Genomic DNA, 27,873 nt, shown 5'->3' with positions numbered 1-27,873 from the left:
AACCCAAGACAAAATCTTTGGGAGGGAGCTGAAACTTAATGTTGGCCAGTGACAGCCCCGAAACCTGAGATCTGGAGACAATCTGTATTGAGGAGTTGCCAAAATCCCTGCTGCAGTGTGTGCAAACCTGGTCAAGAACTACAGGAAACGACTGACCTAACTGCAAACAAGGGTTTCTGTACCAAATATTAAGATGTTCTAGTGTATCAAATACTTATTTTATGCAATATAATGCTGATTTAGAAATCATACAGTGTGATTTTCAGGATTTTTTTATTCTGTGACAGTTGAAGTGTACCTACAATAAAAATTACAGACTTCTCCATTCTTCGTAAGTGGGAAAACTTGCAAAATTGGCAGTGTATCAAATACTTCTTTTCCCCACTGTATATTTTATATACACATTCACACAACGTGCAGAAAATCTGCATCAATTTTGATTCATAGAAAATCTGCAAAGTGTGAAAGCCCCCATAATTTGGTGAAATCAGCGCAGAATCTGTCTGTGATGGTCAGAGACTTGACTTACTGGACAAAGGATGGATCCGTTGCCTTGCGGTTCTCTTGTGGAGCCTTCCATTACAAAAAAATTAAAGTTTTATACATTTATTTCATTATACACATACACAATAGTGCAAATACTGAGTATTCACAGAGTCTCATGTGCTTTATTTGGTTTCAATTGTCTCCACTGAACACAGGTCTTTGTCATGAAGCTGTACGGGAGGGGGACGCAACCCTACATTTGTTTTACTGCTCGCAGCCTCTGCATAATGTACCAAAAACACAAGAACAAACCCTTATATTTTAAAAACACAATATATTTTCTATTTTGTTACAAAAAAGTCACATTTTTTTCAAGAATTTTCTTTTCCATAAAAAAAAAAAAAAAAAAAAATACATAAAACTGTATAGAAGACTGGAATGGAGAAAAGGCGGAGAGGAAAAGATAAAAAAAAAACAAAACACAAAAACACAAAAGAAAAAGCAAGTGGGAGAGAAAAAAAAACAAACAAAAAACACATGTATAGATGATAGTTACCCAGGGAATGCCAGATAAGAAATAAAAAAAAGAAGTTTGCTGCCCATAGACCAGCACTTAAAGAAAAAGGGACCAATATTTATTTTTTTTGTTTGTCCTAACTTTTCCTTCGAACATACAAAATAGAAACATGCACACTCCCATATTCCCTAGTCGGGCACATTTGTATGTACAATATACATGGATTTTTTCCTATTTCCACTTTTACTTCATTAAAGAAAACAAAACAAAAAGAAGAAAATCTTAGTTAAGCGTAAAACCGCAAGATCAAATATTGACCAATAATGCATGCGGTTTGTCTACTTGTAGCCCAATGCGATAAGTGGCTGCGCGCTTGCGGGGAGATACAATCTGTAATCTGCCTACAGAGAACCTGTGAACCGAGCAGCTCCACATCCAGGTGAACGTGTCCCTAGAGAAGACCACAGCGCTCCGAATCAGATGAATCCATTGTTGAGTGATTCGCACCCTCTGTGGCCAACGTCTTGAAATATCCGCACCATCACAGGGTGATGTCCATGTCCACAGAGCAGAGTCTGTGCCTGAAGAGTTGAATTGCAGAGCAGGAGAAAAGTGGTCCCCGCTGGTAGAAAGTGTATATACACACACCTGTATATATGTACACACACCAATCCGTGCAGAGCAAAATCCATATCTGCAAAGCCGTATACATATACTAGTGCAGAGCAGAGTATGTGTAGATCTGCAGAGTACAACTCCTTTTACGTAAAACGATCCCAGCCATAGGATTTATTTCCATGTCAGTCACTGGATTTGGTCACCAAAGAAAGAGGCTGTGACTGCAAAAGGGGTAACTGAAAGATTCCGGGTGGAGACAACACCGAGGACGTGAGTGGGATGGGGCGAGAAAGCAACGGAGATCCAACAGAAGACAGGTGCCCGGACAGACTGGAGGACGGAGGAGACTTGGAGGCCAGGAAGGCTGCGGAGTGGCTGAGGGATAACTGTGCTCTTGCTTCTGGTTTGGTGGTGAGGGATAGCGGTTGAGCTTGCTCAGAGTGGGTGGCAGCTGGGGCTGCCGGAGACGCAAGAGCAGCAGAGGGTGTTGCTGGAGAGTCCAACATACTGCCATGGGATGAGGCTGGGCTGTCACAGGTCTTCTCTGCAGGAAGATGCTGGACACAAATCTTCTTCGGTTTAGAAACTGCAAAACGAAAAAAGGGGGAACGGCTTAGGGAATTTGAAAATTTTAGCAATTTTCCCCAGGTAGGTAATGTATGATAACTGCTTGGACCCCAACAAGACACTAACTAGGGTCCCACAACGAGGACTCCTAGTGAGCAAGAGTAGTAGAAGGCTCTGCAACTGTAACCTAGAGATAACGTTATATTACACAGGAAAAGTTCTCTCTAAGGCGGGCTTTATACGTTGCGACATCGCTAGCAATTGCTAGCGATGTCCAGCGCGATAGCACTCGCCCCCATCGCACATGCAATATGTGGAGATTGCTGCCGCAGCGAACATTATCGATACGGCAGCTTCACACGCACATACCTGCTCAACGACGTCGCTGACACTGCTGAACAATCCCTACTTCAAGGGGGAGGTGCGTTCGGTGTCACAGCGACGTCACTAATCGGCCGGCCAATAGAAGCGGAGGGGCAGAGATGAGCGGGACATAACATCCCGCCCACCTTCTCACTTCCGCATTGCCGTCGGAACGCAGGTAAGGAGAGGTTTGTCGCTCCTGCGGGTTTACACACAGCGATGTGTGGAGCTGCAGGAACGACAAACAACATCGTACCTGTGGTGGAACCGACATTATGGAAATGAACGACGTTACACAGATCAGCGATCTTGTACGCTTCTGTGCTCGTTCATCGTGGCACCTAAGATTTACATGATGCGATGTCGCTACCGGCGCCGGATGTGCGTCATTAACGACGTGACCCCGACGATATATCAGTAGCGATGTCGCAACGTGTAAAGCCCCCCTTAGTCTCGTGCCCACGATCAGCGTTTTGGATGTAGCATGCCTCACCTGTGTCCAAAACGCTGCGTTGTACAGTACAAGCACAGTGGATGGGATTTCTAAAAATCCCGTGCCCACTGTGCTTGTTTTTTCCACAGCAAACACTGACCTGCGGAGTGTCTTTCCAGACCGCAGCATGTCAATTGTTTGCTGCGGAATCACATGCGTCCTCTGAAAGGAGAACACAAGCGAGAGACCGCAGCGCACCAAACCCTGATCATGAGTACAAGCAGCTGCGTTCTCCTGTGGTGGAGACTTGCTGTCCCGCAGGTCAGGACCCGCTGCATCCAGGACGCAGTGAGTCCTGATCGTGGGCATGTACCCCAAATCACAGCAGTGGAGCATCGTACTGCACCGGTCTTTGATTATAGAGACAGAATCTGTCTTAGACTTTAAGATGGTGAGCATAATAACCGCTCTAGATAATAACTTTTTTAATTAGCAAATTTAAGGCATTTATAAACAATGTCATTAGCTTTCCTTTACCATTATTCCCATGAAAACCCCTTTAACGACTTTGCAGGACCGGAAGGGGTGAATTCAGCATCTATGATTGCCAGTAATCTTGAAAAAGGGGCTCAACACCGTGCCCTCCTTGACCATGTCGATTGTCACCTGGTTGTGCCAGGAACTGCAGCGGACCCATTTTCACTTACCGGATTTTTCGGATTATAAGATGCAATATTCCTCCCAAAAATTTGGGAGGAAAATGAGGGGTGCGTCTTAAAATCCGAATGTAGCTTACCGGGAGGTGAAGAGGTGCTGTGCTGAATGCAGGGCTGGGGGCTGCGGTGCGGGTGTCCAATATGTTCTGGCTTCAAATAAATGGCGCCTGGAGTCTGTATGCGCAGATTGAGCTCTGGGCTCAAGATCTAATGCGCAGGCACCGCCTCCCATTAATCTCCCAGCAGCGGACTTAAGGAAAATGGCACCCGGAGGTGGCATGTACGCAGATAAGATCTCGGCTTCACATTGAGCCGAAAGCTCAATCTGTGCATGTTCAGACTCTGGGCGCCATTTCTTTGACGCCGACATGGCTGACAGAGCACCCGTGACACTCATCGCATTGCACTACGCCACACAGCCCCCACCGCAGCATCGCCTATGCCTCCTGTGACCCCGCTCCACCACAGCTGCCACCTCCCTTTGGTAAGACACCACCGGAGTATAAGGCAGACCCCATTTTTAATTTTTTTTACCCTTTATTATCTTTAAATTTGGGGTGTGTCTTACAAAACGAAAGATACGCTATACGGCGTTGCACTGCAGGTGTTTGCCAGGATCACCGGGGTGCAGAGGAAAAACGGAAGCGGAACCAAAGACAGTGCTGTAGCCTCTTCATTCTCAGAATTCATTGCCGTTCATGAGGTCAGACCCCCAGTGATCATATAGTAACGGTATAGCCTATGAATAAGCCATTGCTTAGTGAATACCCCCGTACAAGGCTAGTTTAACTGTACCACATTACCAAAGCCCATGCCTTCAAGTTTGTACATAGAGAAGAAGCAGTTACATTTTCTAAAGAGCAGTAATTATCCAAATTACCAGGTGAATACATAGTTGACCAAAAGTATTAGCGTTGTTCTTGACCCATTTAAAGAAACAGGTCAGTCAAGTTTACAAATGGCCATTCCTGCACAAAGCTACAATGCAGCATCGTGGTAGAATATTAATCTCCCTAGCTCCTGACAGCCCTTATATTACCCCTATACCTGTGCCTTAGGCTAAAGCTCACAAACCGCTCATTAAAGAGGACCTTTCACTAATTTGAACATGTTAAACTGGTCACATTATAGAATAGCGGCTGAAGAGCGGAGTACAAAGTTTTGTTTTTTTTAATTCTTCATCTCCTTTGCAAACATATCAGCATGAGGTTCGCCACTCATAAGCACGAGGCGTCATACAGGGGAACAAAATGAAGAGGAACACAGTCCTACAACAGCTTAGTATAGGCTTTCTCCTGTGTGAGACAAGTAATGACAGACAGTCTGCTCTCCTGGCTAATCTCACTGTAGAGGGATTATAAAAGTGTCGGCGTAGAGCAGAAAGGAGTTGAATTACTAACACTTCTGTTTTGATTGCCAACGCTTCATCTCATATCAGCCATTGTGGGGGAAGCAGCGTACAACAGAGCTGACAGCACTGCGAAGAGCATCGCTAGAATAGTTTAGTACAGCAGAGCTGCGCTTTCATTTATGCGCTTCCCATCCCCCCACACTGGCTGCTGTGATATGAAAACTAAGGTGTTAGTAGTCACACTCCGCTCTGCTCAACTTTCAGTACTTTGTAATCACACACAGCTCTACAGTTAGACCAGACTCACTAAATGTCTCACACAGGAGAAAGGCTTTTCTAAGCTATTGTGGGGGGGGAGGGGGTGGATGTGTTCTGCTCCTCATCTGGAAGATGCCTCCTATTTATGATTGGAACTGTATACTTCTTACAATGATTGGGGAAAAAAAAAAAAAATCCCCCACCCTCCTCCCCTTGATATCTTGGAATAGGCCATCTCCTGTGTGACTCATGTAACGACAGACAGTCTGCTCTCACTGTAGAGCTGTGTGTGATTAAAACGTGCTGGGAAGAACAGAGGAGTCTGATTACAAATACTTCAGCTTTCATATCACAGCAGGTTGTGTGTAGGGGTGTATGAGGGGGGGGGGGCCTTGTCAGCAGAACTGAGCTTTGTCTCATTACAATCACTTATCAGGTCTCCTCTCACAGATCTGTCAGCTCTGCTGTACTTACCCTTATCCCATACTGACTGCTGTGACATGAAGCAGAAGAAGTATTAGTAATCACACTCCGCTATTCTCCAGGCACTTTGTAGTGATACCAGTAAGGAAAGCAGACTCCTTAAAATGTCTTACACAGGAGAAATCCTGTTCTAAGCTATTGTTGGGATGTGATTTTTTCCCCCCTGCAAGAACTTGACAAATCAAAACAGAAGTGCAGGCGGTCAGAGAAATATTTGGCAACTTCAGGTTGGGCTTATTAAAATTATAACCAAAAATTTACAAGCCAATATCTCTGCAACGGAAAGGAGAAAATTAAAAAATTAAGTGCCATTTACTCAGATCTGCAGCCACTTTTCCATGATGTAGCCAGTTTAACATGTTCAAACTGGTGAAAAGCCCTCTTTAATAAAGCAGAGCTTAGTAGAACATGAAAAACGTCTGTACCTCAAAGTTAATGTCCATCCTTAACTACTATCCCCCCCCACACTTAAGGTGGTGTCACACACAGCGACGACGTCACTGCTACGTCACCATTTTCTGTGACGTAGCAGCGACGTCCCGCCGCTGTGTGTGACATCCAGCAACGAGTTCGGGGTAAAGCTGGGCTCAACTGCTGGTATAAGGGAGGTGCTTAAGGAAAGAACGTTGCAATGGTTTGACGAATCCCAAGCACACAATCAATTGCAAAAGGGTAATGCAAAAAGTGTTATTATGGAAGGATCACAAGCAGAAAGAAAATGCCACTACCAATAAAGCAAAGCCAACGTTTCGGCCTATGTAAGGCCTTTGTCAAGGTCTTGCCTATGAGAAAATAATAAAGATTATTTACACACCAGTGAGCGAGCAATCATAGCAAAATATACATATTTACAAAGAGTATATATACACATACGTTTATGAGAGAATTGTGAATACAGACGGATTAAACGTCCAAGAAACGAGCCAAAGGTAGGGCGCTTTGATTTTCAAGAGTAACTTGCTAAATGAGGATTGAGATACAAGAATAAGCACCATAGGAAAAATAAAAAGCAAACAGTACAGTAGCCACAAGCACACGCCGATGTACTTATCAACCAAAAGAGTATGCCGGTGGGCAATACACAGATAAACTGTGCCTACAAGCTCTGATGCATCAGGGATGGGTGACATGGAAAAAACATGGCACAATACGGAACATAATACAAAGGTAATAAATACATAAGAATCTCACTCTTCCCCCCCCCCCCCGGTCGACACCCTCTAATCCGAGCACTTTCCAACCACTCAGACGTTATCATCCAGTAGAGACCTACATATCATTAGTCACACGTGACATTGATAAGATTAAAACAGATATAGGACACGGACAAATGCACCTCCGCCACAATATGACCAGTGAGGAATCCAGAGCCCTCCTCTCACTTAAAACCAATCCCCACCTGATCATAAAACCTGCCGATAAAGGAGGCGCCATTGTTGTCCTCGACAAATCCTACTATGTGTCCGAGATCAAGAACCAGCTCAGTGATTCCACAACCTACACCCCCACTGCGACCATCCGCTCCACCATCCAAAACCTAGTCAACGTCTATACTAGAGCATTCTCCCCCTTGAGAAAGCAATAGTATCGTCGCGAAACGCGCGTTGGTGATGATCCCTCCTATCCGGGTATGTCCATCATGTCTTGAATATCTATATGCCTCTAGCTGTGGGTCTTTGTGGGATTTTTCTGCCATTTTATGGTATTTTTTGGGTGCCTGCCCCTTTTATCCTAATGCACTTGCACTTTATATGGAATTATGCTAAATTTGGTTAGGTATCCTTTATTACCATGATGTATACCTTGGATCAGTCTTGGTGACCATACTTTGGGGCACCGTGGTGTTATTACTTCATACACCCCATCTGTGACCACTATATGTTGTAGTTTTTGGTGATTATTGTTCACCTCTCACATGGCTATCTCTACAACACTATATTAATGGTCACCTCCTCCACGACTATATATTGCTCATTGTGCTCCATTGTGTGAACCACATATGTACTGGCCCATGTTTGTGTACATCCTTTTTCCTCTCCCACGGCTACTGAAGGTGGTATTGTTCATTTTTACTTGAACATTTTCAGTACATCGTGCGAACTATTTCCACCTCTCCCACGGCTATTGGATATTACATCTCTACTTTTATTCCATGCCCCTTTGACCTTATGGTAGTTGTTTTTAAATTTGCATGTATTGCTGTCTTGCTTGTTTGTCATTTACTAAAATTTATCTTATTGCACAAGATACTCCTTGTCCTCTGTTTATGCATTGATTGTGAGTAGTGCATACATGCTGCCAGTATACAACTGCTGGCTGCATGTTTACCGTATGGCTCATTTATTGGGATTTTTTCTCATAACTTCTATACTAGTAATGGCACAATAAACAGCAAATTATCTGAGACTTTCTCATCAACAACCATCCAGTTACACCAGTATTTTACACCCTCCCCAAAATACATAAGAATCTCATTCCCCCCCCCCCCGGTCGACCAATCGTTGCTTCCACTGATTCCATTCTGTCACCACTAGCCCGCACCCTGGAAAAGATACTTACACCCCTCATCCCAAAAACCCCTTCTTATCTGAAGGACACCACTCACTTCCTGGAAACCATATCCAACATCAATCAAGGTACCAACAATGGTTTCCTGATCACCATGGACGTGACCAGCTTATATACTAGCATCGACCATCAAGGGGGCCTCCGGGCAGTCTAGTGGTTCCTTAGTATACATACAGATTTTGATAGTTTGAAAAAACAATTTTGCCTGGACACCCTCAGGGTGGTCTTAGAGAACAACTTTTCTGTTCGAAGACACGTTGTATATGCAGCAGGAGGGGACCGCGATGGGATTGAACGTAGCACCCCCGTATGCTAACATATATATGGCCAAATTCGAGGAGGATTTCATCTACCCACACCCCCTCTTTCCCAACAACAATCGATATATTCTAAATCTGGACTGGTAATGAACAATCACTCATTGGCGTCTTCAACGATATCAACACCATTTCTCCTAACATTTCATTCACTCTCCATTATGACCATGATTCGATCAACTTCCTTGACACCCTTGTCATCAGGGACCCCGACAATAAACTATCTACCGACATATATTCCAAACCCACAGACAAAAACAGTCTTCTCCTTTACAGTAGCTGCCACCCGAAACACATTAAGAAATCTTTGCCCATCTCTCAACATTGCAGAGTAGAGAGAATCGTCTCCAATCCCACAACTCTCATACTCCGACACCAGGAAATGAGCACTAGATTTCTAGCCAGGGACTATCCCCATCACATTGCAACCAATACTTCCCCCAGATGCAATTTGGAACCAAACAAAAACCCATGGATACCGTTCGTTAATACTTATCACCCGTTCTCCCCTTTCAGCCAGGTCATTAAAAAACATTGGCCAATTCTTGGTAGCGCATACCCGGACATCACAGAATTCCAACTACCACCATTGATCTGTCACAAACGCACCCGTAATATCAAAGACACTCTAGTCCGAGCGGACATTGGCTCATCCCTAAACCGAGATAGACAGAGTTTTTTTGGCCACGCAAGGGAACATTCCCTTGTCTCCATTGTGTACAGTGCTCCAACGTTACCAAAGGGGAATTCTTTACACATCCTAGAACTGGCATGCAATACCCTATCAAAGGCTTCTACACATGCGACACGAATTTTGTGATTTACCTAATCAAATGCCCCTGCGGTCTCGGATATGTTGGGGAGACGACCCAACATATCCGAGACCGGATTAGTAAACACAAATCTACTATACGGTGCAGCCAGACTGTACTCCCTATCCCCGCACACTTTGCAGCCAGGGGGCACTCAGTTTCCCAATTGAGATTTCAGGTACTGGAACACGTCCCACTACCCAGAAGGGGTGGCAATAGGGTGCAAATCCTCCGGGACCGTGAGGCGTACTGGATTCACACATTGCAAACTCGAACCGTGGGGCATGAATAGGGAATATGAAACAAATTACTAATCTTTCCTGTGCATATACATATAGACCTGTACTCATGTGTTGTGTATTCACTTATTGCCTTTGTATACCCAGTTGTCCTAATCTATCTTGTTCTCTTTTAGAGGTATTGACCACCTGCTTCACCGGCTGGATTCAACCCCTGCACTTTTCCCACGACTGGCACCTCCTCTTCACCAGGTAACATCCTTACCCTATCAACCTCCCCCCCGACCCCCCCCCCCCCCCCCCCGCCCCGCCTCCCAGGTTGCACACTGACATACATTAGTCCTCCACACATTTTACAGTGACATACATTCCTTTCATACCCTAATTGCACACACACACACACACACACACACACACACACACACACACACACACACACACATCCCATTCTTATCCTCTATCTTGCATTTATATCTCTCTCCCCCCCTTTCCCGTATGTATATACTTCAAACTTCACGTTTTTTACAGAACATCCTCTACACTCTGGCGCTCTCTATCTTGCCTATACAAACCTCCAACTTTCTACCAATATACATTATCCCCTTCTGTATTCTTATCTCCTTTCCACAGTTACATACAGGCTCCTTCCTATACACCCTAGGTGTCAACCCCTCATTCACATACTACGCATGCACGTAACACACTGTCACCTATCTCATACATCTCCCGTTCATATATCCCTGCATCATCCCAACGACGCAATGTGCAGACGCGCACTTTCGTCTCCAGTGACATACACAGACAGGGATCCCCTTCCCTTACTCCGCCCCCTCTGTGACGTCACGCGCGCACAGTATCACCTCCTCATAGTACTTCTCTCGCCCCCCCCCCCCCGCTGACGTCTCACGCATGCGCAGATACACGCCCACGTCACCATTGACGTCACGGGCGCCTGCGCATTGGCTTCCATGACATTAAATTCCATGGCATTTAAATAGACGCTCCTCCATAGATCACACTGCCACACGCCTCCTGCCTGCACCTCTGGGACTCTGTCCCCTTGCCCCTGTGCTCTGAAAGGTAACACTACGCCTTAAACTCCTGGCCTCTGTCCAGCTCCCTGGTTTTCATGTGTATAGCCATTTAACACTATTGTATCCCTTTTTTTCCATAGGCACTCCTACCTATCCACTCACCTCTCATGCCTCCTTGACTCTGGGTATGTCACAAGCCATATACGCTACTGTCTGCTTGTATACTTTTTACTGTTTGCCTGTATACTATTGCAAATGACTTTAACATCCAGTATCTAGTTTAAACCTAAAGGCCCAGTCACACTAAACAACTTACCAGCGATCCCAACAACGATCCAACCTGATAGGGATCGCTGGTAAGTTGCTAGGAGGTTGCTGGTGAGATGTCACACTGCGACGCTCCAGCGATCCCACCAGCAACCTGACCTGGCAGGGATCGCTGGAGCGTCACTACACGAGTTGCTGGTGAGCTGTCACACAGGCAGATCTCACCAGCAACCAGTGACCAGCCCCCAGCCAGCAGCGACGCGTGGAAGCGATGCTGTGCTTGGTAACTAAGGTAAATATCAGGTAACCAACCCGATATTTACCTTGGTTACCAGCGCACACTGCTTAGCGCTGGCTCCCTGCTCTCCTAGCTACAGTACACATGGGGTTAATTACCTCATGTGTACTGCAGCTACATGTGCACAGAGCAGGAGCCGGCACTGACAGTGAGAGCGGCGGAGGCTGGTAACGAAGGTAAATATCGGGTAACCAAGGTAAGGGCTTCTTGGTTACCCGATGTTTACTGTGGTTACCAGAGTCCGCAGAAGCCGGCTCCTGCTGCCTGCACATTTAGTTGTTGCTGTCTCGCTGTCACACACAGCGATCTGTGCTTCACAGCGGGAGAGCAACAAGTAAAAAATGGCCCAGGACATTCAGCAACAACCAACGACCTCACAGCAGGGGCCAGGTTGTTGCTGGATGTCACACACAGCAACATCGCTAGCAACGTCACAAAAGTTGTTCGTTAGCAGCGATGTTGTTTAGTGTGACTGGGCATTAAGGTGCGATACCTATATGATAGCAGTTGCATTGTCTATTATGCTGCCTCCTCCTGGTTCTGCCCTCCCAGATAAGACCCCTTTACCCAATTTTATTACCTTTGTATTATGTTCAGTATTGCGCCATGTTTTTTCCATGTCACCCATCCCTGATGGATCAGAGCTTGTAGGCACAGTTTCTGTGTATTGCCCACCGGCATACTCTTTTGGTTGATAAGTACATCGGCGCGTGCTTGTGGCTACTGTACAGTTTGCTTTTTATTTTTCCTATGGTGCTTATTCTTGTATCTCTCTCTCCTCATTTAGCAAGTTACTCTTGAAAAGCAAAACACCCTACCTTTGGCTCGTTTCTTGGACGTTTAATCAGTCTATATCCACAATTCTCTCATAAACGTATGTGTATATATACTCTTTGTAAATATGTATATTTTGCTATGATTGCTCACTCACTGGTGTGTAAATCTTTATTATTTTCTCATAGGCAAGACCTTAACAAAGGCCGAAACGTTGGCTTTGCTTTATCGGTAGTGGCATTGTCTTTCTGCTTGTGATCCTTCCATAATAAAAAACACTTTTTGCATTACCCTTTTGCAATTGATTCTGTGCTTAGGATTCGTCAAACCATTCCAGCAACGAGCTGGCCCCTGCTGTGAGGTCGCCGCTCGTTGCTGAATGTCCTGCTTAACCCCTTCAGCCCCGGGGCACTTTCCGTTTTTGTTTTTTGCTCCCCTTCTTCCGAGAGCCGTAACTTTTTTATTTTTCCGTCAATCTTGCCATATGAGGGCTTGTTTTTTGCGGGACAAGTTGTACTTTTAAATGAAACCATAAGTTTTACCATATGGTGTACTGGAAAACAGCAAAAAAATTCCAAGTGTGGAAAAATTGCAAAAAAAGTGTGATGGCACAATAGTTTTTGGGATGTTTTATTCACGGTGTTCACTATATGGTAAAACGGATGTGTGGGTATGATGCCTGAGGTCGGTGCGAGTTTGTAGACACCAAACATGTATTGATTTACTTGTATCTAAGGGGTTAAAAAAAATTCACAAGTTTGTCCAATAAAAGTGGCGCACGTTTTGCGCTATTTTCCGAAACACGTAGCGTTCTTATTTTTTCGGATCTATGGCTCAGTGATGGCTTATTTTTTGCGTCTCGAGCTGATGTTTCTAAATGGTAGCATTTTTGCGCAGATGCTACGTTTTGATCGCCTGTTATTGCATTTTGCGTAAAACTTGCGGCGACCAAAAAACGTAATTTTAGCGTTTGGTAAACGGCGTAGTGGCAAAAAAATTCCAATCAGATTAATTGATTTTATATTTTGATAGATCGGGCATTTCTGAACGCGGCGATACCAAATATGTGTATATTTATTTATTTTTTAACCCTTTAATTGTCAATGGGGGAAAGGGGGGTGATTTGAACTTTAAGGTTTTTTTTTAATTTTTTAAAAAAATTTTTTTACTTTTATTTTATTTTATTTTACTAGTCCCCCTAGGGGGCTATAGCGATCAGCAATCCGATTGCTGATCACTATCTGCTGATCACAGCTATACCGCTGTAAACAGCAGAAATAGTCACTTTCTTTTTTCCTCTGCTCCGTGCCGAGGAAAAAGGAAAGTGAAACTTAGTAGCAGCAGGCGTCATCACATGACCCTGTGCTACAATGGCAACCACCGAACGTCACGTGATAACTCACGTGACGTCCGGAGGGGGCGGCGGTAAGTGAAAAACATGGCCGCGCGCATATAGATCTCGCTGCCAGACTTTGGCAGCGAGATCCAAGGGGTTAATGTTCCGGGTGGAATGCTATTCCACTCGGAACATGTAGGCACACATGTCAGCTGTTGAAAACAGCTGATGTGTGCCGATCCACGCCGCCTGCCCGCAGGGGGCGGGGCTTACCGGGACACGATCCATGACGGAAAGATCCGTCCATGGTCGTGAAGGGGTTAATTTGTTGCTCATTGCTCTCCCGCTGTGAAGTACACATCGCTGTGTGTGACAGCGAGAGAGCAACAAACTGAAGCGAGCAGGGAGCAGAGAGACTGCTTCTGGCAGTCCGCGGTAAGCTGTAACCAAGGTAAACATCAGGTAACCAAGGGAAGCCCTTTCCTTGGTTACCCGATATTTACCTTCGTTACCAGCGTCCGCCGCTCTCACGCTGCCAGTGCTGCCGGCTCCCTGCGCGCCAGAGTACACATCGGGTAAATAAGCAAGGGTTTGCTTATTAACCCGATGTGTACTCTGGCGTGCAGGGAGCCAGCGCTAAGCGGTGTGCGCTGGTAACCAATGTAAATATTGGGTAACCAAGCCCTTGGTTACCCGATATTTACCTTAGTTACCAAGCGCAGCACCGCTTCCACCCGTCGCTGCTGGCTGGGGGCTGGTCACTGGTGAGATCTGCCTGTTTGACAGCTCACCAGCGACCATGTAACGAAGCAGCAGCGATCCCGATAAGGTCAGGTCGCCCGTCATGATCGCTGCTGTGTGAACCCAGCATTAGTCAGAGTCACCATGGGGGGGGGGGCATCATACTGTGCAGGTTAGCCATGCTTCATACCTTCTGCTTCCTGGCACTGCTTCTCTCTCTTCCGCTTCTTTCTCTTGCCCTAGAACAGAAAATTAAATTTGTTTTCATATATACGACCAATATTCACCATCTGAATAAAATTTAGTTACTAATCACTTGACCTCCAATAACACCTTTTTACCCACCTGTGATATAAAAACACTAGCATCCCCCACCCCAACAAGTGAAACTGGAGCAGCTGTCCGCTATACATTATAGTCAATACCATGCTGCATCAGCCACGATCAGTGTCGAGACCGACCATGGCCGTTAAACCCCCTAAATGCTGCTGTCTATAGTTACAGCAGCATCTATATGGTTAACAGAGTAAGGGGACTTCCTGTTTCAATCGCATCTGAAATCGTGATTGTGTGGGTCTGATAATTGCTATGGCAAAATAACGACCTCGGAGTCTTCCATGTATAGGAGCCTTTTCAGATGTTCGCAACATTGTAGTGGTAAAAACATTTTTTTTTCATTCCAGTGAGGTAGTTAACCCTTCAAAGTAAGATGACTGACGGCAAGTTTAAATATGCAGAGGGGGTGCAGTTTTAAAAAATATTACTTTTGAGGAATTTCCAATACATAAACGCTGGAAAGCAAAAGGGTAACAATGTTTTGAACTTTTGACTTTTAGTCTCGATATCTCATCATCCACTACATCTTTGACCCTTCGTTTTATACACAATCATCTTGGCTATCTCATACATAAATTTGACTTGCAGCTATTTAGTATATGATTAGTTATGCAGATCCTTGTCATGTCACTGCATTGTTACTGTTTTTCTCCTAAAAGTCTATATTGGAAAAATGTATTTTCTAAGTATTTTGTAAATCCACTTTTGGCTTTCAACACTGTCTGAATCTTTAAAAGGACATGTTCTCAATTAGATTCAAGCACGTTTCAAAAGAGATCGGATCCCAGGTCTCTTCTACATGTTCCCAATGTTGGTGCATACTGGTCGGCTCTCTTGGGCACGTATACAGCTTTTTCTTCAATTCTACCCGCAAGTGTTGGATTGGGTTGAGATCTGGGGACTGTGGGGACTATCCAGCAACTCTACGTCATTGTCATTGAACCATTTCTTCACCAATCTTGACATATGCTTCGGGTCGTTGTCATACTGGAACACTTTCGTCCTTTTGACACCTATAGTACTTGTGTATGAAGTAACTGGTCTTCTAGAATAGTCATATATAGCTCAGCATTGAGACCACCATCGATCCTGGTCAAGACTCCAATGCCTTTGGATGTGAAACAGCCATCTCCACCGAACTTGACAGTTCCTTCAATTTCTCAATCCATTAGCCTCTTTTTACCTTCTTTCTTCCAGACCCATTTGCACCCATCGGAGCCTAGACTTTCATCTCATCGCTCCAAATCACCAGTTTCCAGTCTCACTTTTAATACTTTCTTGCAAATTTAAGCAGATGCTTATGATATTGGCTTCTTCACCTTTTCGGGTCACCATTCAAGACTTGTGTGTCGCTTGCATGGATCTCTGTGATCTCACTATTACGAAGCATTCGAGTCACCTCCACTGCGTTTTTTGCCGCCCAGAACGGATAGACCTTGTGATGAGCCGACCGGTTGATATTTTGCCTGGCCATACATCTCTTGGCTTTTAAATGGATGGACGGACTTAATTTCGTATTCTTCCAACTGTTATGGCCTCACATGATGCAGTTTGGCAATCTTCATGGCCAAGAGACAGCTATCCATGAGCTGGATGATGCCGTTTCGCTTTTCTTGGGAAATATAGTCTTCATGGCTGCTACTCGATTCGAACCAGTGACCTTCTGCTTGGGAATAAACCTAAGAACACACTGAGCTATTAGTACAAACAACATGTTCTCACATTACCCCATTACCTATTTTGAATTTATTGTAATTTGTAGTATGCAGGAACACTTTTCCACCCCAGAAGCAAAACAGTAACAATGCAGTAACACAAGAATCTGCATAACTAATCATATGCAACATAGCTGCAAGTTAAATTTAAGTATGACATAGCCAGGATGATAGTCTCAGGCTGAAAGCTGTAGTGGATGGTGAGATATGGAGCCTGAAAGTCAAAAGTTCATAACATTGATACCCTTTTGCTTGCCAGTTTAGGTCCCTTAAAGTCACAAAAATATAACATTAAAAATTCCATTAAAAAATCCATCTGTTCAATAAATACTACCAATACATCTGATGCAGTCCTAGTCAAGACTACGTGTTTTGGCTATTTATGCCTTCCATCATGTTCTGTGATGAAGGCATAAAAAGTACATGTAGTAGTACATGTAGTCTTGACTGACTGCACCAGATGTATTTCTAATGGAATTTTGAATAAAAGTTTTTTTTTTTGTTTTAACATAGCACAGGATGTGGATCCTTCACTGGAACCTCTTACTAATATAATATAATATAATATAATATAATATAATATAATATAATATATATATATGTGTCATGGTTCAGCATAGCTGGCTGTGCATTAGGAAAGATAAGATTAAAGTGATAGTGTGCAAATTATTAAATATTACTGTGAAACGTTTGTATATCATAGCTATAAAGAGACCGTAAATGACCCAAGACTACGATGTACATTTAGCCTACAGCTTTTTCTCAAGGAGTGATTAGGGTGAAGGCATGAGCCCCTTATAGATCTAATCCCAACCAATGAGGAGTTGTGTACAGGGAATATTGGAGGACCAATGTGCAACCAGTACATAATAAAAATGTTCCCAGGAAGCAGTTATGTTGCGGAGTGCAGCACACACCATAGTGGTGCGGCCGCACTGACTACATTGGAAATGATGGGTGCATACCTGCAGATCGTGTGCTTCACCGTGGAGCAGGTGTCCAAGGAAAGGACACAGTGCTGCCCCACCTCTCGCTATGGTGTGTGCTCTACACCATTTTCTTCCACCGACGGTATTTGCCAAGTTAAAAGTACAGATACAAAGTGCTACCGTGTGTGGAAGGGAGAACAGGGCATAATTAGATTAGTGATGTGATAGGCCAGTCTAAAGAAATGTATCTTTGTGTCTTTAGTGCATTCTTGAATGCTGCGGGCTCGGAGAAGGCTGTGTCGCTGCTCTGGAGGATCGACAATGTTGCAGGCTCTGAGGAGGGAATGTCGCGGCTCAAAAAGGTCAGTGTGCGGAGGGTTGGCGGTACTGCGGGCTTGTGGGGTGTCACAGCAGCAGGAGCCATTGATCTGCCTGTGGGCATGGAGGAGGGAATGTCGCGGCTTAAGAAGGTCAATGTGCGGACGGTCGACCATACTGCGGGCTCATGGGGCATCGCTGCGGCGAGCGCCATTGATCTGCCAGCAAACTGTGGGCTCCATTGACTCTCTGGTGGTTGATGCAATGGACTTCAAGAAAATGCCTACGGAGGGGGCGTGAGCACAGATTGGCCTCCACAGCCATTTTCTTGACGTCCATTGAGTCAACCACAGGCGATTCAAATGATGCCCGCCAGCAGATCAATGGCGCCTGTCACCGTGACACTCCACGAACCCGCAGTTTCACCAACCCTCAGCTGCTGCACACTGACCCTCCTGAGCCGTGACACCCCCTCTGATGCTGCTGGCAGAGCAATGGTGCCAGTCGCCATGACACCCCACGAGCCCGCAGTATCGCTAACCCTCCGCAGCTGCACACCAACCCTCTTGAGCTGCACCACTGCAGTGACACCCCCTCCGAGCCCTCCTCATTGCCGACTATCTGCCACCACTGCCTCCCCGATAAGCCATATGCAGTTTGTAAGATGAACCTCTAAAAAAAAGTGCATCTTACAAACCGGAAAATACGGTAACAAAAAAAAAATTAAAATAAAAAAAATAAAAATAAATAAAAAAATATAAATTGTATACTCCCGTACTGGGGCTGTACCAGCAGTGCCGTGGCTCACGTTCCCGTGGAACACGTGATTGTGTAATATCACACGAGCCCTCTGTCCAATCAGTGCTTGCTTCAGTCAACCGCAAGTGAGTGGCAGCTGCAGTGCTCACTTCATGTTGATTAACTTGTTTGGTGCAAAAACGGGAAGAGAAAAGCTGACGGATTAGATGCGGGGATCATGTGACATCACAATTTCATGTGAGCCCCAGGAACACGAACCACGGCAATTCTGGAACGGCGCCGGTGCAGGAGGAGAGTATAGTCTTATTTTACCTGGGAAAAACGTGGAATCAGAAGTGGTTGTTCTTTTAGCGGACAACCCTTTTAAATTAAGGTGTGGCCCAAATACAGAAATCCCACATGCCCAACCCTTTTCCTAAACATCTGTAGATTGCAGAAGAGTCACAATTCCACATACCGAATGGATGCTTGGCAGGTTCACCCAACAGACATCCAACATGGATGGTGACTTAGTCAAGTTTATCACGTACAAAACTGAATTTGGATAAATATCTAGAGAATCAAGCTTGGAGTCTCAGTGTCCACATAGGGGGCATACTTACATAGTTGTCTCTTGCAGACCACGTTGGGTAGAGCTGGGAGTGAAGCTGCCTCTCTTTCCTGGCAAGCTCATAGTACTTAGCCTGTTCTTCTCGCGATAAAGAGTGCCACTATGGAAAAATGACAGTCAGACATTACCTACCCAACAATGACAAACATTTGACCAACTACATGAAGAAACACCTACCCGACGACCAAGGATCTGATTGATGGCTGCACTCTCCTTAAGAGTGCACTCGGCTACGACCTTGGCTCTCATCTCTTTCATATACAGCATAAAGGCATTCAGCGGTTTTTTAACATGTGGCTTCTTCTCTTCTTCCTTCTTAATTGACATGCTGGATTTCCTAAAGAACAAGAGGGTCACAAAAAATCCTCAGTACATACATGTCCTGCATTCCATGGAAAGACCATTTACACTCCTCAACACTGACGTTGCAACTCCAAGTAGGAAAAGTCATGAAATTAAGGAAATCACAGGATGGATAGACTGGTTTATGTTCTGCAAATTATGTTGAAAGAATGAAACAAAATTTTCAAAACCTCTTAATTTATTTAGTATCGATTAGGAGTGCCACGAGCAGAAGTCTCGGTGCTTACACAAATTCTCATGTTATCAGAGGTCAATCTTGGAGAAATTATGCACCACGCTGAGTGCATTTTTGCAAAAGGAAGCTGCCAGCATCGGATCTTGATGATTTGTCATGTCAAATGCCATCCAAAATGCGCTCGATGGGAGACAAGTCCAGAAAAGTAGTCATGGCAGAACATTTACATCACGCAGGCTGCTCACGGTGGCGCAATAAACATGGAACCTGGCATTATTGAGTAATGGGTGAATAAAGAGGTTTGGAACATTCTATCCCCTCCCTTTTCTTTCCACCACTTGCATATCATTCACATCTATCTATACTGTGATTTCCATAATTCAAGACATTTCCTTCTTGGTGTTGCAATTTTAATGTTCAGTGTATATCATTACTACTGTGTAATCCTTCATATCTCCTGCAAAGCCACAGCAAGGCAATTCTGCACAGATTACAGTTTATGACACAGGGGCCAGCAGTAGGACACCATATATTCATTTTATCATTCAGGGAACCTTTAAAAAAGGAATATGAAAACGCATCCATGCTGCTAGTAGATCATGCAGCATATATTAAATATATGGTTGAGATAATACAAGTACGGATTCTTGTGCTGCACGGGAGACTAGTCTGATAGGCAAGTCTCCAGTGACGTCACCATCAGTGATGGATCTCTCACCATACAAGCTTGTACAGACCCATCACTCCTGGGGATTGGGTGGGGTTAAACCGCAGGTGACTGACCTGTGACTAGCCTGCCATGCGACTCGGTCTGCTATAAAACTAGGATTAGAAAAACACTGGCTGCAGAAATCTTGCAGCCAGTGTCTGATACATGGTGTCCCATCCAAGGGCAGCATGTATCAGCTGTCAGGTTCACTTTAACAAAAGGGGTTGAACCCCTTAACGACCACGGGCGGTAAAATTACGTCCAAGCGGTCATAGTGTTGACTGCCAACAGCCATGGAAGATCGGCGCACATATCAGCTGTTTTATACAGCTGACATGCGTGCCTGCCAGGCACGAGTGGAATAGTTATCCGCCCATGCCTTTTAACCCCTTAAATGGCGTTGTCAAAAAGTGACAGCGCTATTATAACCGCGATAGTGCTGAAAATTTACTGACCAGCCGTTACCAGAAGTCACGTGACTTCTGGTGGTTGTCATGGTAGCACAGGGTCATGTGACGACTCCTGTGCTCACATGACTAAGGTCCTGTAAACAAAAACAGCAGAGTACTGGCTGTTACAAGAGATGATCATTTCTCCCGGTCTGAGCGGTGCTGCTCTGATCGAGAGAAATGAATGAGCAGACTGCTGATCCTTATAACCGCTAGGGAACCTAGTAAAATTTAAAAATATAAACTAAAAAGTTCAAATCACCTTTCAAAATCGCCACACTGAAAATTAAAGGGTTAAAAAAATAAAAAAATACACATTTGGTATTGCCGCGATCAAAAATGCCCAAATTATAAAATCAATGCATTTGTTCGGTAAACAGCGTAGCCGCAAAAAAGAAAAAAAAAAAAGAAATTCCAAAATTATGTTTTTTGGTCGCCGCAGATTTTGCGCTAAATGCAATAACAGGTGATCAAAACGTAGCATCTGAGCAAAAATTGTACCGTTAAAAACGTCAGCTTGAGACGCAAAAAATAAGTCACTGATCCATAGATCCCGAAAAATGTGAATGCTAGAGGTCGTGGTAAAAATGGCGCAAAACGTGCGTCACTTTTTTCGGACAAACTTCTGGGTTTTGTTTTGTTTTTTTTTACTCCTTAGGTAACAGTAAACCTATACATGTTTGGTGTCTACGAACTCGCACCGACCTGAGACATCACACCCACACATCAGTTTTACCATATGGTGAACACTGAATAAAATCTCAAACAATTGTGCAATCACACTTTTTTTGCAATTTCTCAGCATTTGGAAGTTTGTTCCCCATTTTTCAGTACACTATATCATAAAACTCTTGGTTTCATTCAAAACTGAGCCCTCACATGACCATATTGACTGAAAAATAAAAATAAGTTCTGGCGAAAAAAAAATAAAAAAAAGGAAAAGCACAAAAATCAGCCGGTCGTGAAGGAGTTAAAGCTTAAAATGTTATAATATACATCAAAATGATTCTTCAAAAAAAAAAATCCAAATAAAATAATGGCTGGGATCAGATAGATACAAGGTCTGTGCGCTAGAAGTGAGAACACAGGACAGCTCCTGATAATTTGGTTCCTAATGCTTAGTAAAAGCTGTAATGCTGCATTTAGATAAATCCATTGTGTCACTAATAGCCCAGGCACACCGAACAATCATTGTTATTTTTAAAACTTTTAGTACCCCTATAAAATGCTTTATCCTCCTAATACAGTAATCATTATCTAGCACTGTCTATTTACAATTGCTCACTTTGCCCTTCTACACTGTTAATTCTTCTCTTTCTCATTAGGTCTAGTGACTATTAGACAGTCAGTGAATCCTTCTAAGCTCTATGTAGCAACAGGAAGTCTCTTCTCTGCATGAGCCATCACTACAAAAGTCCCTGGCAGGAGAAGCAGCGGAGATGACTCATGCAAGGAAAGAAACTTCCTGTTTCTACATAAAGCAGATAAAAGAGAGGAATTAATTGGACAGAAATTCAGAATGAGCAATTTTAAAGTGCACAGTGTCATAATATGATTGCAATATGTTAAGAGGATAAAGACTTTGATGGGAGTCCTTCTTTAAGTCAATTCACTAGACAACCAAGCATTTTGCAAGTCAATCAGGTCCTGAATAAACAGGCCGTTAATGTGAAAAGGAGTGTCCCTAGCAACGCATGTTTAAAATTAATCGGCCAGTGTAAAAGTACCCAGAGAGACTTACGTGTTTAGATTGGGACTGAGGTTTCCAGAGGACGGCTCCTGCTTTACAACTGGCGAGACAATGGCAGGGTGAGGTATCCCTGAGGTATGCAAGCTGTGGTGAGGTGGGGGCACCATGTGTGGAGAGAAACGGCTGGAAACCAAACTGCAGAAAGACAATATGTGAAGAACAAAAGTCCCCAATTCATTATCAAAATAACCCTTTATATATAGTTTTAGTATTTTCACTTTATTTTTTTAATTAAAACTCAATGGTGTTTGCCTGTTTTTTTTTGTTCACCATTGCAGGCAAGGCTTGGAGTTTTCAGATTTTTTTTAGCGGACGCAAAAATTGAAACGAACTCCAGGCTACCCAAAAATGAGTTTAATGTATGCCAGATATTTTGGTGAAATTGTGGCATTAGTGGAACGTGTGACTTCTGCACAAAAATAATAAAAATCCCACAAAGGAGTCGGTCCCTTATAGATAAAATACCTGGACATGGAGGCGTTCATTGCCAGCGCAGGATATGGGTGCCTGAAGCCACCAGGAGGGATAGAGTACATAGGTTGACCCTGTCTGAGACAAAAAGGTCTGCTATGAAACAAACTGCCCAACAGGATCAATATAAAACCATATAACCCGAATACTGAGGGAACACTTACTGTGGGACCAGCCAGCCCAGAGGATGGGGAATCTGTCCTACAGCTCCTGGGGACAGCGGGTAGTATGGAGAAAGCTCTGACGGATGAGGCGGGCGCGGGATGCCTGTAAAACAAGATCTAATGGAATATACTATATACAAAATGAAAAAAAAACAAAACAAACAAAACAAACCCAAAAACACAACACTAAACACGTAAGGTATCCAATGTCCTACCGGTCTTTGGATCTATTTCAGGTGACAAATGTCCAGGAGGGGTCACTGGCGAGAAGCGATCGTTGCTGTAGGTGATGAGGGGTGTTAGAGGGTGCATATGATGGGGATGTTGGACGACTGGCACCTTGTTTGACTAAAGAAAAAAAAATAAAATAAAATAAAATAAAATAAAATAAGGTAAAAATTTCTGAAGATTAGGGGTGGGAATTTTCAGAAAAAAAAAATAAATAAATAAAAAAAAAATAAAAAAATAGTACAATACAATACAATACAATACATACATAAAATGGCGCCGTGCTAGGCCACCTCCATACAAAATGATTGGAGAGGCAGGAGAAATCTTTGCAACCCCCACATTCACTGTGCAAAAGGATTTGCAGGCCCCGGGCCGACGGTGGCGTTAGTAGTCCCTGACAGCCGACCAGAGTCCTGCCAAGCATCTCCTGACTACATCACCCAGCGCCTCTTCTGAATAGTAGGCTGGGTGCAATGTCATGTGCACGTCACGTTGCACTAGTCTTCGTAACAAGAGGCACTGGGGGTCTAGCAGGTAAGAGGACGTGGCAGGTCACAGACTACCAACATGGCCACAGGAGCATTTGTTGAACTTCGGGGCATCATGTTGACTCCGTGGTTCGCACAGTTTCCTTGCAGCGCTGGGGTCCTGGGTTCAAGTCCCACCAAGGATAACATCTTCAAAGAGTTTGTATGTTCTCCCCATATTTCCGTGGGTTTCCTGTGGGTTCTCCACTTTACTCCCACACTCCAAAGACATATAGATAGGGAATTAAGATAGTTAGCCCCAATGGGGACAGTCATGACTAGGTCTCAAGCACTGTGGAATTAATGGTGCTATATAGGAGATTAAAACAAAAAAAAAAAAAAAAAACCTGTCCCCATCGACCTAGAAATCAATTCTGTACACAAGTGAAAACATCAAACCGGATTATCTCCTTAAAAACAAAGCACAAGCTACAAAAATATTTTTTTGTAGATTGCATTTCTAGTTCATTAGCCTGGGAAAGCTAGGTGACCAAACCAGAAACGCAAAGTCTAAAGGTATGGAAAAAAAACCCAAAACAACCATATGGCAAATCAATTTCAGCTTGTCAAGAAAAAGTAGTCACTCAGCTCTCTGGAGTCCAGACTGGCAGGTTATGCAGTCACAGGCAGTGAGAACCATGAAGAAGGCCTTTGTTGCCATCTAAAATGCGTGGGAACGTTGCATATTACATTGGATGTAATGTACCTGTAGATGTCAACTTATTTGGAATGCATTTTTCCATTTTCTTTGGACCTACGGCTGGAAGTTTTTTTTTTTTGTTAACTTGGCTTTGCAATGTGTCATATTGGGTGAGAAAGTCTTCTTCCATGCCAAGAATCGAAGCAGTCATATTCAGGGTGCAACGAGGGCCACGACACTGCACCCATGTGGATTTTTTTTTTTAAATGGTTACTCAATCTGTGTCCATATGACGAGGGGGTTGACTTAATGGCATCTTACGTTTTTTAACCCAATATTTAACAGCACACATTAGTACAAGAAACTGATAAAACAGTCATGTAACGAGAGTGTAATCTACTGCATCTGCAGGACTTTGCCCCTTGGTGGAACCCCATTACGGTTCCATTAGTAGTATTTGGGAGCCAGACACTGAGCAGGTCGGGCCTCACCCTACAACCATTCTTCTACCCCCCTCTCCTACATTAAGTAGCAGCTCAGCTCTGCTGAAAGCCTTAATGCCTAAAGAATAGACAGGAATCCAGGTGCTAATAAAGGTATACAAAGGAGGAACAAAAGGGGCCTCATTTGTGACGAAAAACATTTTACACACACAGATACAAGCATGAGCGAGCGTGTAAAGCTATGCAAGCATGCGTGTATGTGTGTGCATGGTGCGCAGCAAGACCGAGCATGAATATATGTCTGCCCTGTCAGTGCATACAATCAGCGTACACACTCTGCCTCAATTATACATCGTCCTGCCTCATAATGATCCATCATTTTCTGACAATTGATTTATAGTCTGCACTGCTTGCTATAATTAAAATACTTTTACCCATCTCCATTAGGAATGCAATCTAAATAAGGAACGGTCTACACAAACATTGGTGAAAGGGCTCAGTTACGAGACATGGTCAAGGACCACAAAGAATTTAAAAATAATTTCCCCAAAAATTTTTTTAAATGGGTGTGGGTGGGGGTGTCATCTAATATTCAATTTACATGAGAGCTCCTATCCCGTCTTCAGACTTTTAGGTCAAAAGATCCCTCAAGACTGGAGAATAAGATTAATAAAGAAATAAGAGTTATTTTAAACAAACATTTGGCAACTTTAAAACCTTTAAAGAAAATGAAACAATCCCTTTAAAACTGCCTACAGAATTGCTTGACAGATTGTGAACCCTTCATAAATTTACAAATCAGATTTTCACACAAGATTTAAAAGTAGATCTAGAGAGCCTAAATGAAAAAAAGTCAAAAAGTTAGTTATTCCTTACAAAAAAAAATAAAATAAAATATAAAAATGTAAAAGTCCATTCCATGATCTTCACGAAGGAGTTTGTGGAAATATATCAGGATATGAACAAAAAGGAGCTTTATGAGGATCTCAGATGTTATTGATTAACCCAAATTTTGCATATTTGTATAATGTACTTTAGAAGGTTTGAAAAACCAATGGTGGATACTTGCGTCCAGATTTAAAAAAACATTTCTTTTTAAAAAAAAAAAAAAAAAAACGTATGCATTTTGCTCTCTAAATTACTTTCTATCGTGCTTATTATCCTCCTTTTATCTATTGTTTTCTAGTTCTTTGTTTCTTTTTTGTCTTTCTGGTTTATTGAAATGGTGGAAGATATGCTGTTATTTAAGCATTAGAACACAGAATGTTTCGAGCGGTATTGCGCTGTAAAGTTTAACTGTAAATGTATGCTTGTTAGGCTACTTTCACACATCCGGATTTTTGCTCTGCGGCACAATACGGCGTTCTGCAGAAAAACCGCAACCGGCTTTTGTAACGCCGGTTGCGTTTTTTTTTTTGCATAGACTTACATTAGTGCCGTATTGTGCCGCAGGGGCTTGCGTTCGGTCCGGTTTTTGCCGCATGCGGCAGATTTAGCCGATGCCGCGGCCGGATCGAACGTTCCCGGCAACGTTTTTTGCTCCGGCAAAAAACACCGCATCGCGCTGCATCCGGCCGCTGCGGCGCATTTTTCAATGCATACCTATGGAGGCCGGATGTGGCGCGATGCGGAAAAAAAACCGCATCCGCTCGCCGCATGAGTTTTTTCCCACTGCGCATGCTCAGTAGCATGCCGCAACCGGAAAAACCCGGACGGGCCGCATGTAAAAACTTATGCAAAGGATGCGGTGTTTTCGCCGCATCCGTTGCATAGTTTTCACAGCCGGATTGAGCCGCACTGCTCAAACCGGATGTGTGAAAGTAGCCTTATCCTGCCTTTCAATGTTTTGAAAACACTCAAAAAAAGTGGATTTTGTACAAATTGCACGTGAAATTACGTACGAGTGAGAGGAACACGAAAAAATCTTTATTGTAGCCAAAATTTTGAACAGTCGTTCTGCAACTTTATTGGAAATTAATTCTTGCGCCTTTTCCTTTTCTCTTCGGAGCTTCTCTTGATCCCTTTTCTCTTATAGAGGCTGCGGCTCTTCTCTTTGAAGCATCCAGGAGTCGTCCATCACATTCATGTTCCATCCACCTTGGTATAGTCGTTCCATCTCCTTGATATCCTGATGAACAGTGGCATATCTAGAATCCAATGGACCCTGGTGCACAGTTTAGGCCTGGGAGCCCAACACCCCCTGCATGGTGGTCAGATGTTTGGGCCTTTGTGGAGTTTTAAATCCTATAAATACATATGAGTTGCCCCCCCCACCCACTTCATTATGTAGCAATATTCTCCATCCTCTATTAAGGTCTATGACCTCTTCCTGGGGTCATCCTGGTATGCATTTCCCACATACATACACATGGTCCACAATCCTGGCACAGATTATTATATAATCTCTATATATCTATATAGAGAAACATATATTAACACTCATGAGCCCCATTGTGGGCCAATCCTGGTATATGTACGCGTGTATAATATATATTAACATTACACACACACACACGATCCTGGTATATGCTTATGGTTCCCATTCTAGTGTGTACACACACACACACACACACACACACACACACACACACACACACACACACACACACACACACACAATCCTGGTATACATACTCTACTCCCCTCCCTCTGCTCCCGAGCTGGGTCTTCCTCTGTAGCCAGCACGCAGCGGCCAGCAGCTGACATCGGCATGTGTGCCCCCAGTCATGTGCACGTCAAAGTCAGCTGCTGGCCAGTCTAGCTGGTAGCTCGTATTGCAGCGCAGGGGCCCAATGGGTCTCTGGGCTGTAATATACTGTATTTCAGCTGGATGTATGCTACGGAATGCAAATCCAGCTAATGCAGGCGCTGCAGTCTCCTTTGTACCCCTGGGCCCAGTTGCGATTATTACACCTCTACTAATGAAACCTTTGTCCTTAGTCTTTGCTAACAGCCCCAAGATTTTCAGAGAAAGTAGTTGAAAACAGGAATGTAAAAAATGTAACTTAAAATTCATTAGACAATCCAAATATTTCAGCACGTTCTCCAAGATGGACTTGAATTTTCAATCTTTGTTGTTACCAAGAAATATTTTAAGGATTTCTTT

At 43.8% G+C, this 27,873-nt stretch overlaps 1 protein-coding gene across 2 annotated transcripts in view; it reads right to left on the bottom strand.

Annotated features, from left to right (window-relative positions):
* Nucleotides 1-800: 800 nt before the first annotated feature.
* Nucleotides 801-27,873, bottom strand: part of TCF7L1 (transcription factor 7 like 1) — a 93,350-nt gene continuing 66,277 nt past the window's right edge. For both annotated transcript variants that reach the window (XM_075346255.1, XM_075346256.1), the window contains 8 exons: nt 23,142-23,274; nt 22,927-23,029; nt 22,757-22,840; nt 22,283-22,426; nt 19,023-19,182; nt 18,838-18,945; nt 14,369-14,417; nt 801-2,207 (listed from right to left, as the gene is read on the bottom strand). In XM_075346255.1, the coding sequence (XP_075202370.1) occupies nt 1,804-2,207; nt 14,369-14,417; nt 18,838-18,945; nt 19,023-19,182; nt 22,283-22,426; nt 22,757-22,840; nt 22,927-23,029; nt 23,142-23,274 (1,185 nt within the window). In that variant the 3' untranslated portion in view covers nt 801-1,803. The remainder of the gene's footprint in view (nt 2,208-14,368; nt 14,418-18,837; nt 18,946-19,022; nt 19,183-22,282; nt 22,427-22,756; nt 22,841-22,926; nt 23,030-23,141; nt 23,275-27,873) is intronic.

Source organism: Anomaloglossus baeobatrachus, chromosome 4 (genome assembly GCF_048569485.1).
Source record: "Anomaloglossus baeobatrachus isolate aAnoBae1 chromosome 4, aAnoBae1.hap1, whole genome shotgun sequence".
NCBI lineage: Eukaryota > Metazoa > Chordata > Amphibia > Anura > Aromobatidae > Anomaloglossus > Anomaloglossus baeobatrachus.
Note: the sequence above shows the minus strand (reverse complement) of the source record. Positions and strands in the feature narration are given on the sequence as shown.